This window comes from Cyprinodon tularosa, unplaced genomic scaffold (assembly GCF_016077235.1).
Source record: "Cyprinodon tularosa strain WSP-4 unplaced genomic scaffold, ASM1607723v1 ctg359, whole genome shotgun sequence".
NCBI classification, from domain to species: domain Eukaryota; kingdom Metazoa; phylum Chordata; class Actinopteri; order Cyprinodontiformes; family Cyprinodontidae; genus Cyprinodon; species Cyprinodon tularosa.
In genome coordinates, this window is record NW_024039073.1 from 104,338 (window position 1) to 117,624 (window position 13,287).

At 37.7% G+C, this 13,287-nt stretch overlaps 1 protein-coding gene across 1 annotated transcript; it reads right to left on the minus strand.

The window, feature by feature from the left end:
• Positions 1-3,406: 3,406 nt before the first annotated feature.
• On the minus strand, positions 3,407-8,312 carry LOC119790250 (nucleolin-like). The gene is made up of 4 exons (XM_038295720.1): positions 6,594-8,312; positions 6,359-6,437; positions 6,129-6,275; positions 3,407-3,953 (listed from the first exon to the last, which is right to left on the minus strand). The coding sequence occupies exon 1, from the start codon at positions 8,093-8,095 to the stop codon at positions 7,625-7,627; it is 471 nt and encodes a 156-aa protein (XP_038151648.1). The 5' UTR covers positions 8,096-8,312; the 3' UTR covers positions 3,407-3,953; positions 6,129-6,275; positions 6,359-6,437; positions 6,594-7,624.
• Positions 8,313-13,287: the final 4,975 nt, after the last annotated feature.

The following is a 13,287-nucleotide window of genomic DNA, read 5'->3' on the forward strand; positions in this document are numbered from 1 at the left end:
TTGTCTGGTGTTTTTTTTTTTTTTTTACATTTTCCCCAGAAATTACAGTGAAGGGTTACAAGAATGAATTATTTGTGGACGTTTAATGATCAATTTGAGCTTTTGTCCTCAGGTTCATCGAGGATGCAACAGGCAAAGTTTTTTAGCAGTAGGAATTGAATGTAGATTTGAATTTAATGTAGGTGTTGCTCTAATCCATTTATTGTAAATATTGAACATAAAAACTCCAACTGATCAAGCAACTGATGAGCCCCCACCCCGTGTGCTCTGAAGTTTCTGGAAAAGTCAAAATAATTAAATGTATTGGAGAAAGTAATGGTCCTCAGGGATTCAAGTATTCCGCCTCTGGGCCGGATTTCTGTCTTGTAGCAATTGCTTGTCGGTAAAAAAAAAAAAAAATCACTCGCATAAATTTATATTTAAATAAAAGACAATCAAAGGCCCTCTTACAGTATGTTTGTCAGCCAATGGTACTAAAGGAGTGCTCTATATATAGATATCTATATCTACAAGATATTTTTTAGTGACTATTTTTTCAAGGAATGTTGTGCTCTACTGATGTTTGACAGTTTTAGAAAATACAATCCATGTTATGTTTAGAATTATTGCTGCTTCTTATGAATAATAAGCTGAGTGAATCTAAGGACCCAAGACGTATTGCTCCGCTTTCATATTAAGGCTTTAAAGAAATAAATTGCTGCCGTATTCCTTTTAACCCATTCATCTTAGAAAGCTTCTTTTTCCTATTTAATCTGCAGTGATGGTTTTTAGCAATGCAATTATGTGAACACAAACCTGCAGCAGGATTTATCTCCTACTTCTCCACCCTTGGCCTCAGTCTTAGTCACTGTTGTATTCTGGCTGCATGAGAGGGCTAATCTTATTTAAAGAAGAAATAAAACAAAATGCCACAGGTTCTTTTGTTGTACTAAGAACATTTAAATATATATTTTTTTACCTTACATGAAAATAAAAATACATTTTGCATCAGATGTTTCTCCTCTCTGTGCTTGATGGAGATTCTACTGCAAACCTGATTGTTTATTATCTGACATATTGTCAACGTGTGTGTAAAATAGGCAAGGCAAACAATTACACTATGGTTTGCTGGAAGCAAAGAAGCCATTTATGAATAATATTCCCAAGAAAATCCTGGAATAAGAGTAGTTCTGGTATCTAACCGTTAGGCCAAGATGCCATGGATCACAGTTGTGGGTGCTATAATTAAAAAGCAGGTTTATCGCTGACATTTTGGTGTGTCCAAATACCTTATTTATATATATAAAACAAAAAAAGTAAATTCCTTTATTGTTTCACTCTTCGTATTTGGGGAGCAGTGGGCTGCCATTGCATGGCTTTGTTGTTTTTAAGGGATGTCGGCAGATGATGTGGAGGATGTGATGATCAGATGGAGCTTCAGCAAAGGAATAACCATCCTTTGGACTTCAGCACATTTCCACAGTGTCTTGATTTGATCAGATGCAGTTTATTGGTGCCGGTAATGATTAGACAGAGTGGATGCTGTTAAAAGTTCATGTTCTTTAAAACTTGCTTTATGTTTTACATTATGCAGCATTTCCAAACATCTACTGGGGCATCCTCGCTGTGAATCATAGTTAGCTTCTGCTTCTCAAACAGGAAGGAGGCATATTCTGTTTTTAAATGGTATTTGACATCTCTATTCATGGGTGATTATCAGTGTTTCACATTTTTATTCTATTCATTTTATTTTTTCATTTATTTGGTAGCACAATGAGTTTTCTGTTTTATCATATTTTTATATTTTTTATAATGTGTAGGAAAACCCACAGCTTCAGTTTATTCAGTCAGTACTTAATACAGCAGGGACAATAAATTATTTGAATATATTTTTTTGTTATTTATATATATATTTACTTTCTATAGAAAATTAATTCTTAATTAAAAGTTATTCAAAATTGAGACCAGCCCTGGTCTTCAGGTTATTTTCCAACCGGTAAATTATGGAACCAGAAATATTTCAGGCTTTGCTGAAGGAGGTAGATCTGAAGGTAAGCTGGAGCAGAGCTTTAAACCATGGACATCTAAGTTTACAGGAGGACAAGCCATAGTATTCCCCATGCTTGTATGGAAAGAGCATCAGAAATTGCTTTAAAAATGGTAATATTCCTTCTGTATGTTTTTCTTTACGTGTAGAACATTCTCGCACAGCTGTAGACATGTCTACATTAAAAAGTGCTGTTTATTCCAGATGTGATGTTGCCAGAAGCCAATTGCACTATTTAATTTATACACCTGATTTTGAAGGTAGTCGATTTCAACTCTGCTGTATTTTCTGTTATTGTAACAACAAGCTATATATATAAATTAACTATAAAAAAAGAACAGTAAGCCAGTAGAATAAATGAAACATGGACATTAATGAATAGTAATAGTTTATTCCTATACATTTTTTGTTGACTGTTTCTTTTTATTAAAGGTTCCTTTTGGATCTGGATTCCTGGAGGTTGTTCCTTCATCCCAGGACTTCTTTACTAACAGCACCACAGACGCTCCTATGAACATCCTTGTTTTGGACAATTTTAATTTTGAGTGCACTCAAGGGTAGTTTCCATTTTGGACTTTGAACTGAGTTTATTTTTATTTTCCCTGAGATCTTAGAGGAAGGTTCAGTCATTTCCATGTTCCTATTGTAATTGATGTTGTTGATATTCATTAATCTTATACTAATTCAGATTTTTTATTGGAGTGTGGATTTGATGCGGGACAATTAAGATGTATGAATCAGTGTGTGAATGGATGCGGGAGTGACTGAATGTAGTGTAAAGCACTTTGGTCAAGTCTCCTGACTTGAAAAAGCGTTATATCAGTACAGGCCATTTATCATTTACCATTATTGCAGTTCACACAGGAGATTACATATTTGGAAATGTGATCAACCACGCAAAAGAATTGGATTACACAAAAAAATTAGAACAAGGGCCGAGGTTCCAGATGTTGATTTTAAGCTGCTTTATTTATTCCAAAACCAGTTAAATGTGAGTTTAGGATCATCAATCCATTTAAATCCATTTCCCCTTTTTGTCTGATAGAATATAGAGCCGGAAATATTAAGCTGTTTGCCTTTGGATTCGCTAAACATTTAGTTCCTACTAATGCTTTATTTTTACATTCATCTTTAATTATCCTCCCATTTTTGTTTGTTGGCTTAGTGTTGATGTGTCACAGATTGTCTATAAGGTAAATAAAATCAGAAGAACTGCAGGAGGAACGTCTCACTGTCCTTTCGTAGAGCTAATTTGTTCCGACACCGCAAGGTGACAAGAAAACATTCAGTTAAAATGAGCTGTCAGGTCAGTCCCCCCCGACAGAGAAATAATAAAAAACCTGCTTAAGCGCTGTACTATAGTCATAACTCTTGCTCAAGTTGACTTCAGTTTGGTTTATTTATAAAGAACAAATTTACAAAAAAGACAAACAGATCTTGTTCACGCAACATGCATCAAACCTTTATTATAGTGAGAAATAACAGGTGACAGAATCATACTTTAACAGAAACAGACCCGGTAGGGGGATTTATTATAATTCAGTCTTGTAAAACAGAAGGAAATGTAATCTAAAGGCAATTAACATGACAGCTTTAATACAGAAACAAGTAACAGAAATCAACACAAACAATATCAAATTAATCACAGACATCTGGTTAGATCCTATTTACAACATCATAAAGATAAATCCAGTTTAATATGGCGTTTAGAGGAACGTCTTTAATCCAAGGAAGCTCAGCCAATCACATCCAATCGTTCATTTTGCAGCAGTCCCTCCTCCTGAGCAATGAAGCGGTGACAGCAGAGGAAAACTAGCTTTAAGCAGGAAGCAGGAAGTTCCATGTCAGCGCCCTTCCACTGTGGCCGAGTGGGTCTTTAACGAGACAGCAGACGTCCAACAAACAGAGGCTCCGGTCCAAGGAGAAGCTGAAATTATGTGGAAAAGAAGAACAGGAGTTAGTTAAATGTCTGTGACATTTAAACACATAAACACAGGGAGAGGCGTAAATTAACCTAGAGAAGAGGAAAAAGCACAGGGAGAACCTAAAGTTAACAGCAGCGATAACTGTAGAAAATAGATGCTTGGAGAAAATGCTGCTGATTTGTTGGAGTCTTCATTCGGTTTTATCAGGGTAGTTTCTCTGCTTTAATAAGTTGTAAAAAAAAACCTTCAAAGTTCAACCAGGGCGAAATCCTCCCATATTGGATTAGAAGCTGCTTCTTAAAGTCGTAGGGAAGCGGCTGTTCCAACCGTTGCATTTCTGAATTCTCCCGAGTGGTGCACAACGTTACACAGGGGAATGTCGGCCTAGTGGTTAGGGCATAGAGCTTTGAATCCTGAGGTTGTGAGTCTGATCCCCCACTCCTACAGACTGCCACTCTGGGTCCCTGAGCAAGACCCTGCTCCCCAGGCGCCGCACAATGGCAGCCCACTGCTCCCCAAGGGGGTGGGTTAAATGAAGATAATTAATTTAGTTGCTGTACTTGTGACAGTTGAATTCTATTCTAAAGTAAATGTGATTGGCCGATTATCAAGAGGGCGGGATTGTTGTGGCGGAAGGTTTGCAAGCAAGTTTAATTGTGGCCAGTGTCTCGGAAGCATCTTGCTAACCAGTTAGCAACTTAGTGCTAGTAGGTTCCCAATGAGAAATTACATTGGGAACAAGTAGCACTTAATTGGTGACTTAGAAACGACACTGTCAAGGAACGCTATGGACAGCAGAAACATGCAAGAGGAGGAGAGTTTTGTGTCAGAGGTCATGGATAAGTTTCCTCCGTCACACATTTTTTATTTAGAGGAGGAAAGTGGGGACGAAGATGTTGTGGAAAAGGACACCAGGGCGGCAGAAGCTTGGTTTGGTATAGAAGGCTTACAGCCGTACATGTTTGAGCCCTTGCCTCGCAACGCTACCAGTTCTGTTAGCTCTACGCCTGCTGAAGACACAGACGTCCATCCCCGTGAACACTGGGACGGATTTCAAGGAATGACTCTTATTTCAACTGTTGCATATATTAGCTGCGACATATGAATCAAGATGCTATGACCAAAAAAATTTGATTGAGCGATGACCGTTGACATATGAATGGCTGAATTTATGTGTTCAGAATGACGTATAACTAACTGGCCTGCATAAGATAATTCTAAGACAGGATTTGTTTTTTTAAATAGAAATTTTCTAAATTTTGGGACAATATGGTCTGATAAAGAGTACATTAATATACATGTTTAAGCCAGAATTATTTTAAATTTAAATAAGATTTCCATACACCTGGGTAACCAATTAAAAATCAGTGTTGTCCGAATAAAGAAAATCATCAACCACTAAAGGTCCGGAGACATTTTTAATTATAATCTGTTATCTTAAACAGAATTTAACACAGAAATAAAATGAGGTTTTTATGCATCCGTGTTATACATTGAACTTTTAAATAAAAAATATAAAAGAAAATAGAAAATTGTTCCATTCTAAATTCTAAAGTGTTTTTTGAAGTAAAGAACAAAAATCATTCAGTTTTGGCATAGAGACAATTTCCTGTCATATTAAATTAAGCGTTCATTTCCGCATGTTTTGCGCCTGAATTTAATAATAATATAGCGCATGCTCTCCTTGACCTCAGAGAAAGTATGAGTGGAGGATGACAAGAGGAACAGCGGAGGCTGTAGGCTTTGCTTTGCGCAGGAGGTCTGGAGCGGAGATGGACGATGTGGGATTTCGGGGTTAAACACTGTTGTCGGACAACATACAGTAATTTATAAATGTTTTAAATCAGGTTGGGTCCAGATTAGCCAGCAGGTGGGTCTGGATCCGAACCGCGGTCCTCTAATCCGCTTTTACTGTTTATCTGTGGTCTAATGGAAAAGTCAGAACTTCTGGTTCTGGTAAAGGTTTGGTTACAGAGATACAAATTTAGGTGAACATCTATTTAAGATGAAAAGATAATGATTAAAGGTTAGACCACCTTGATGGGATAATAATAATAATTGAACTTTATTGATCTCACATTGGAGAAATTAACCTCTGCATTTAATCCCCATTTGGGTCTGTTTCAAGTGTCTTCACTAATACTGATTAACATCTGGAAGCAATAAAGGTTTGTTACCTTCTCTCACTGGGTGTAGCAGACTGATGGTTTAGCTGCAGGGTCTTCACCGTCTTTCAGTCCAGGACACCAGAATGCTGGAGACAAATAGAGGAGCCATGTTTCTCCTCCTTAGCGGTCTATGTACTCCATCTTCTTCTTCAGCTCCTTCATCAATGAAATCAAAGCGTCATCAGAGTCTTAAACTGTCTGCATGTGATGCCTCTCTAGTCAGACAACAACCAACATACCTCCAAACACGTGTGGATGGACTCTGTTCCAATGCTATCCGGCTGCTAGAACACTGCTTCCATGTTCAACCCGCTTTCCCTGCAAAAAGAAGCCAAATTAATCTGCAGAATTTCCTCAACACCAACTTTAAATCTGGGGCAGGATGTTGTTTTCATAGTAATCTTGGTCTTTCTGTGTTTTACTAACTGTTTTTAATGGTCTGGAAAGCTTGAGTTCATGTTAATAAAGGCTTACTCCACATGTTTTCTGTTCCAGTCTTTCTCTGTCCCGTCCTCAGGTGGGGACAGGGAAACTCCTCACCATCCTGGATGTCCCGGTTCCTCACAGGAGCTCTGCTTTTGGACGTCCAAGGTATCTGAACAGACATGAAAAAACTAAGTGAGGCAACCTGAAATGTTGACTTTAATGATGGATTATTGTTTCTCCATACTGGACATGCTCTCACTTTTTGTAAAGGTCAGCAGATCAGGTGATCCTCCTCTGGTTAGGTCGCTGTAGATCTCATCAGCATCTTCTGAAGGCCCAAACCTTGTAGCGGCTCGGTCCAACATAGGATTCAAAAAACAGAAGAGATCCACTGCGGTCAGAATAGGCCTTGAACATATGGAGGTTTCTTTCCCTCAAACTAGGCCTGAAAACTAACTGACCAGAGGAACATCTAGAACATCTAGAACTAGATCAATTCACAGCTGAAAGCAGTCCTCTGCCTCAAACTGGTTTGCAATCAAGTATTCCCACCAAGTATCATCTCTTTGCCTTCTAACCAACATCACAGAGACCATTTCAACTGATGAACTGGTCTCTGGGTCTCTCAAGTCCTTAGAGTCTGCTCAGATGTCTGTGCTAAAGGAAAATCTTAACATCTAAAACTTATATCAAAATCTAGCAGCGGGGTAAAGAAAAGCCATGGAGCAAGTCGCCACCTAAGGCATCCCTAGACCTGCCAGACTCCTTAACATCTAAGAAACTAAATCTAGCAGCGGGGTAAAGAAAAGCCACGGAGCAAGTCGCTACCTAAGGCATCCCTAGACCTGCCAGATGTAAAAACCATCAATAAATTCTATCTATGTGTGACTGTTTCCAGTCTTTCAGCCTTTCCACCTTCACTCATCATCAAATCAGCAAGAAAATACATCCAGCTTCTCTTACAAGATGATCCAAAGGAAGATGGTGAAGGTTTGGTTCCTCTGCTAAATCCTCATCTTCTCTTCATCATTAGAAGTAGTTGAAGGAGTTAAAGGAAGGTTCTTGATGATATGATTTTCTCAAACATCCCTCTCATGACATGGCCTCTTCCCAGGGAGCTCCTCTTCAGGATCTTCCTCTCTTCTCCTCCTCCTGGAGACGCGGTCTTCTTGGCACTCCTCTGGCTCCTCGTGGTTCCATGGGAATCTTAAGACGGGGGAAATCCTCTGGGTGGACCGCAGATGTGGTGGAAGGTGGTCCTCGTCTTCATCATCTTCCTCGTCTTCCTCTCTTCTCCTCTTCCTGGAGACGTGGACCTCTTGGCACTCCGGGGACTCCTCTGGCTCCTCGTGGTTCCATGGGAATCTTAAGTCGGGGGAAATCCTCTGGGTGGACTGCAGATGTGGTGGAAGGTGGTCCTCCTCTTCATCATCTTCATCCTCAGAGCTTGTGGTGTCATACCCGGAGAACTCACTAGACACCTCAGGAGACTCGCCAGAAAAAGACCTAACCTCCTCAGCCTCAACCTCTACATCCTCAAAATCCTGCATCTCCAGCTCCTCATTCTCCTCTACAACTTGTGCTTCGACCTCTGCCTCCTCCTCATCCTCCACTTCATCTACATTCTCAGCAACAGCTTCCTCCTCCTCCTCATCCTCCAATTCATCTACATCATCAGCAACAGCTTCCTCCTCCTCATCCTCCCCATAATCTACATAAACAGCAACAGCTTCCTCCTCCTCCTCTTCATCCGCATCATCAGCAACAGCTTCCTCCTCCTCCTCCTCCTCCTCCTCCTCCTCCTCCTCCTCCTCCTCCTCCTCCTCCTCCTCCTCCTCCTCCTCCTCTATCACCTCCTCCGCAATCGGGTACAAGTCTCTCCTCCTCCTCAACCTCCTCATCCTTATCCTCAGTCTTCTAAAGATAATATTATTACGGTAATTGAAATTACCCTGATCCTGGATCCAGAACCGGGGCTCTGGGGCAGGATCAGATGGAAGCAGGGCTTTTGGAGCTGTGAGGAAAAACATTAGACCAGGAACATTAATTAAGGAACATAAAATAGAAAAATAAATAAATGCTTTATTTTAGGTTGCAGGATGTGCCTGTGTGAGTTTGTCAGGTTTAAGTAGATTTAATCAATAAGAACATCGATCTGTTAGCTGAAAAAAAAAAAAAAAAAGGACCATATTTCTGATTTAACCATCCCACCGAGGACCAATTGTTGTAAAGGGAGGACATTTTGCTGGTCCTCACCAGCTATCTTGCTGAAAAAACTACAATATCTTTCAAATCACAAGTCTACCATTAAATTGTAAGTTTGTTTTACATGTAAATATTTATTTCACCGTTTAATAGAGTTTAGAATTTATTTTCAGAATATTATCAATAAATAAATGGTCCATTTATTTAGTTTATTTCTACTACATTTCCTGCAATTAGACTCTGCTCCCCCTAGGGGGCATGCACCCCCCTTTGGGAACTACTAACCTAGAGTATGCATTTAGATTAGTTCAGATTAAAGGACATTTTAAATAGTCAGGAAACATTTTTTTCCATTAAACCCATACTACTAAATTAGAAATAGATTTGAACCCTAACCCTAACCCTGGCTGATTTAGTTATATAATCATAAATCTTTGAAGTTTATTTACTATAAGCAGAAAATGATCCTAATTAACAGAATAAGGGCTTAAAAACAGGCTTTAAATCTCAGATCTATAATTTTTGCAGAATCAGAACCTCAGCTTATCTAACTTTTATGCAAAATGTTAAATGCAAAATGTTTACATATTTTTTACAATCTTGTCATAAGTCCTGCTTGAAGTGTGTTGCTCTGTCGGCTAAAAGCACATTTTAGTGGCCCTATACTCCAGTTAATGATTATTCAATTACTAAATTAGTTTACGAATATTTAAATGATTGATTAATATGATTAATATTTTCAGCCCTAGATAAAATACATGAAATGGGCTACACAGAGTAACTACAGCCCATTTGTAAAACTTGTATAGTGAAGTTAATATTTTAAATGTCAGTGTCAGTTCCTATTATGGTTCCAGTGCACACGTAAATATAATACATTTATTTACCGTCCCTTGAATGCATTATTTTGCATGATCCATAGAGCGCATATTAGATAAAAAAAATAAGGGTGGGTTAACCTCTGCACAATTCTATATCTTCATAAGAAAACAGGATAAATCCACATATAAAAGACACATTTGGACTATGTTTGGTTAAATAGGCACTGTCTTAGTCGCTGGTAAGTTTAAATGCAAACTTTTTTAAAGTGAAAAAACGTCCTAATTCCACATTCATTAGAGCCAGTGATGCTTTAAACATGGATAAACAGCATAAATATTAAACGACTTATAAAGGACATTTAACATGATATATTATCAAGCCAAACTGTTTATTTTTAAGATTTGTATGAATGTAGCAAGAAATGCTGCTGTTCTCTTTGAACAAAATGTGCCCTGATGCTCACATTAAGCATATTTTTGCAAAGGACCAATGTCATCAGACCAATAGTGTCCCTAACAAAGTTGAAATCAAACCTAAGCCCTTGCCATAAAAAGTTGCTTAATGCATTCTACTAAGGTATCCATGGAGACCAATATGTTTACCACAGCATGTTTTAAAAATTTAAAAAATACCGTCCTTTTCAAGTTCCAATGTATTCAAAAAAAACGTTTTATCCTAAAATATATATTTTTTGTACTTTTTCAATCATTTCCACATTAAATTCATCAAACATTATTCTCTGAAACCAAAATTTGTTTTTGTTTTTTTTTGGTATCATTATATCTCATACTCAAAAATATCCTTTTTTTTCTTTTTTTAAATACAAAAAATAAACAGTTTGGCTTGATAATATATCATGTTAAATGTCCTTTATAAGTCGTTTTATATTTATTTGATGTCATTTCACCAACATATCCATATAGAGCTAACATATTTTCAGGGCATTTTTTAAAAATCATAGCCCTATCCCATGTAGTTTTTAAACATTTCACATAAAATTCAACAAAGATGTTTCTCCTAAACACAAATTGTTTTTTTTCCGTATCTCTGTAAAAATTAAGTCGACTAAAAACACTTTTGATCTCTGAGATGTCACAGATGCTAGCAGTCACAACTTCATGAATTTTTAAAAATGTCTTATAATTTTTTACGTTACATTTTTTTTTTAAATTAACATAACAAAAGAGTAAACATAAACCTTCCAGGTGATTCTCCAAACAGGTGTCCTCCTCCGATGGGATAGTCATCTTTGGCAGGTATCAAAGCGCAGACTGCAGCAAGTTCAACCTCCAGGTTAGAAAGTAGCGGTCAAAAATGGCAGCGACGTTTAGAGACGCGCTCCGTTTCCGTGGCAGCGGGTGAGCGTGCGCACGCACGCACGTGCGCGCGCGCGTAGAGAAGAACAGCTAAAAGTGAGTTCAGCACTTAATAAGGCAGAGAAACGATTTGTAAAGCTCACTTGCTGCTTTCTAAAGTTTTCTACCATAGTTTGAAATATTGTTCAATAAAATTTGAATTTGGAAAGAAATTTAATTCTGAATGAGAGAGGTGCTTTCTTCCAATTGCCGTTCCGATTTGCGTCCGTGTACACGTCCATTCAGATCTATGGAGTAAAATAATCTCCACTGTGGTGGACGAAGTATTCAATAGTAGTACTTGATACTATTAGTAAAATCTTATTCAACTACAATTAAAGGAAGAGTCCGGTCGGCAAGGAATAATCAATGGATCATTATTTATAACTAAAACTAATACATTTGCAGTGATTTAATGAATTTAGCGTTAATCAGTATATATATATATATATATTTGTTGCGATAACTTAGTCTGAGGGTGGCCATTTTTGCCCAACACCTCACTCTCAGTAACACCTCACTCCTGACATCTTCAGTTACGTCACGGTGCGGTAAGCCAAGAGCCATTCTTCCCACTTTACAAGCAAAGTCAATAGGAACTACTAGACACATCTGCAATCAACAACAATTATTGAAGATTTCCAGAGGACTTCACCATTGAAATTCACCAGAGCTATAGTTAAACTGACAATGCCCACGTCCAGGAAAGTTGGATTTTGCAATACATCGGGTAAAAGTGAATCAAAAATTAGTCATTTCACCTTTGGGATTCACAATCCTCCACAGACGGGTTCGTCGTTGGATTGCCAACTTGAAGAGGGAGGATTTGCCATCGAACCTCTGGCCAGAGAAAAAAACATGTTGCCAATGTAGCCAACACAAACACCAGATACAGCACTGGGACTTGATCAACAGCTGATACCGCACTGTGACGTCACAAACCAGTAGGTGGCAGTAGTGTTCTTTGACAAACATGGATGTCTCCAGTAAAGCACAATGAAATCAAAATTACTCTTAATTAAAAATACTTATCATTTATTGAACAGTATGTAATAATTAAATATCTAAAGTACTTTCAGAAGTTTGAATTCTGAATATGAGCTGACTTTTCCTTTAAAAATCACTCGGTCAAACATCTACTCAAGTTGAAGTATTGAAGTACTCAGTTTTCAAAATATTCCAACACATTCTCACTCCCAACTCTTGACATTTGGACTCTTGCTCAGGCTCTCTCTGCGTCCCATACCAACGCAATGGGTAGAACTTTCAATATTTGACGCGCAGGGCGCTCCAATTGACTGTTATAGCCCTATATGGAACGAGGAGGATGGGTCCATTATAATTTTCTGAAAGGTATAAAAGAGTGTATCCCCAGGTTACATCCAATTAAATATGAAAATGTTGTTTCCCTTTTTTTCTGAATTTTATACCTTGATTTTACCTTCCACTTTGAATTAATCTATTTTTTCCTTTCTTTTTGTTGTTTTAACAAAAACATGGTTTTACATGGAAAAAAATGGACAAATAAATCAAATGTTCTAATATCAGCACTTTTCTGTATACATTTCAGAGCGATTTTAAATAACTTTATAACTTTCAGAAACCCCTTGATGTAATGATGCGTAGAACCACCTGCTGCTCATTCTACACCACCTGTAAAGGACTTCAGCATAAGAATGCCATAAAAAATAAAGAAAGCTCTCATTTAAAAACAAAGCAAAAATAAAACAGGAGAGTCTTGATTCTCCTTAAACGTTGACTATTGAACAGAGGTTTAATGTTGAATCTATTACCACAAACAAACTACAACTCTGATTTGAGATGTCATCTGAACAACTTGGTCACATGGTTACAGCTAACGCTATAGGGTAACATAACATCTGCCCTGACTTTCTCTCATTAAAACAGTGGCGTCCAAATGAAGTCATGAAGGCTGCTATCTTGCATTTTGAAATTGCATTTCAAGAAAAAAAAACAGAAACAGTGGATTACCAAACTTAGCTGAGCCAAAAGTAACTATTTAACAGCAGCTTCCTAGAAATTGAGTGAAGTAGAAAGTATAAAATTTGACGTCGAAGTGTAGTGGAGTGAAAGTTATAAGTACCCCACCAAAAAAAAAAAAAAAGTAAAGTAAAAATGCTCAAAAACATACTTAAGTACAGTAATCAAGTAAATGTACTTTATTACTTTCCTCCACTGGATATAACGTGGTCTGGACATAGTTACCCCTTTTTAATCATTCTGCTTCATTCTATCTCTATTTTCCCGCTCTGCAGAATCTGTTAGTTCAATCTCTAACGTTCTGCTTTCTCTGCTTTTTTCATAGTAGCTTCATCTGCTCTGTTCCTGTTTGGCTGTGA

Coding starts and splice junctions, on each gene's coding strand:
- LOC119790250 (XM_038295720.1), bottom strand. CDS start 8,095: ATGCAGGATTTTGAGGATGTAGAGGTTGAGGCTGAGGAGGTTAGGTCT.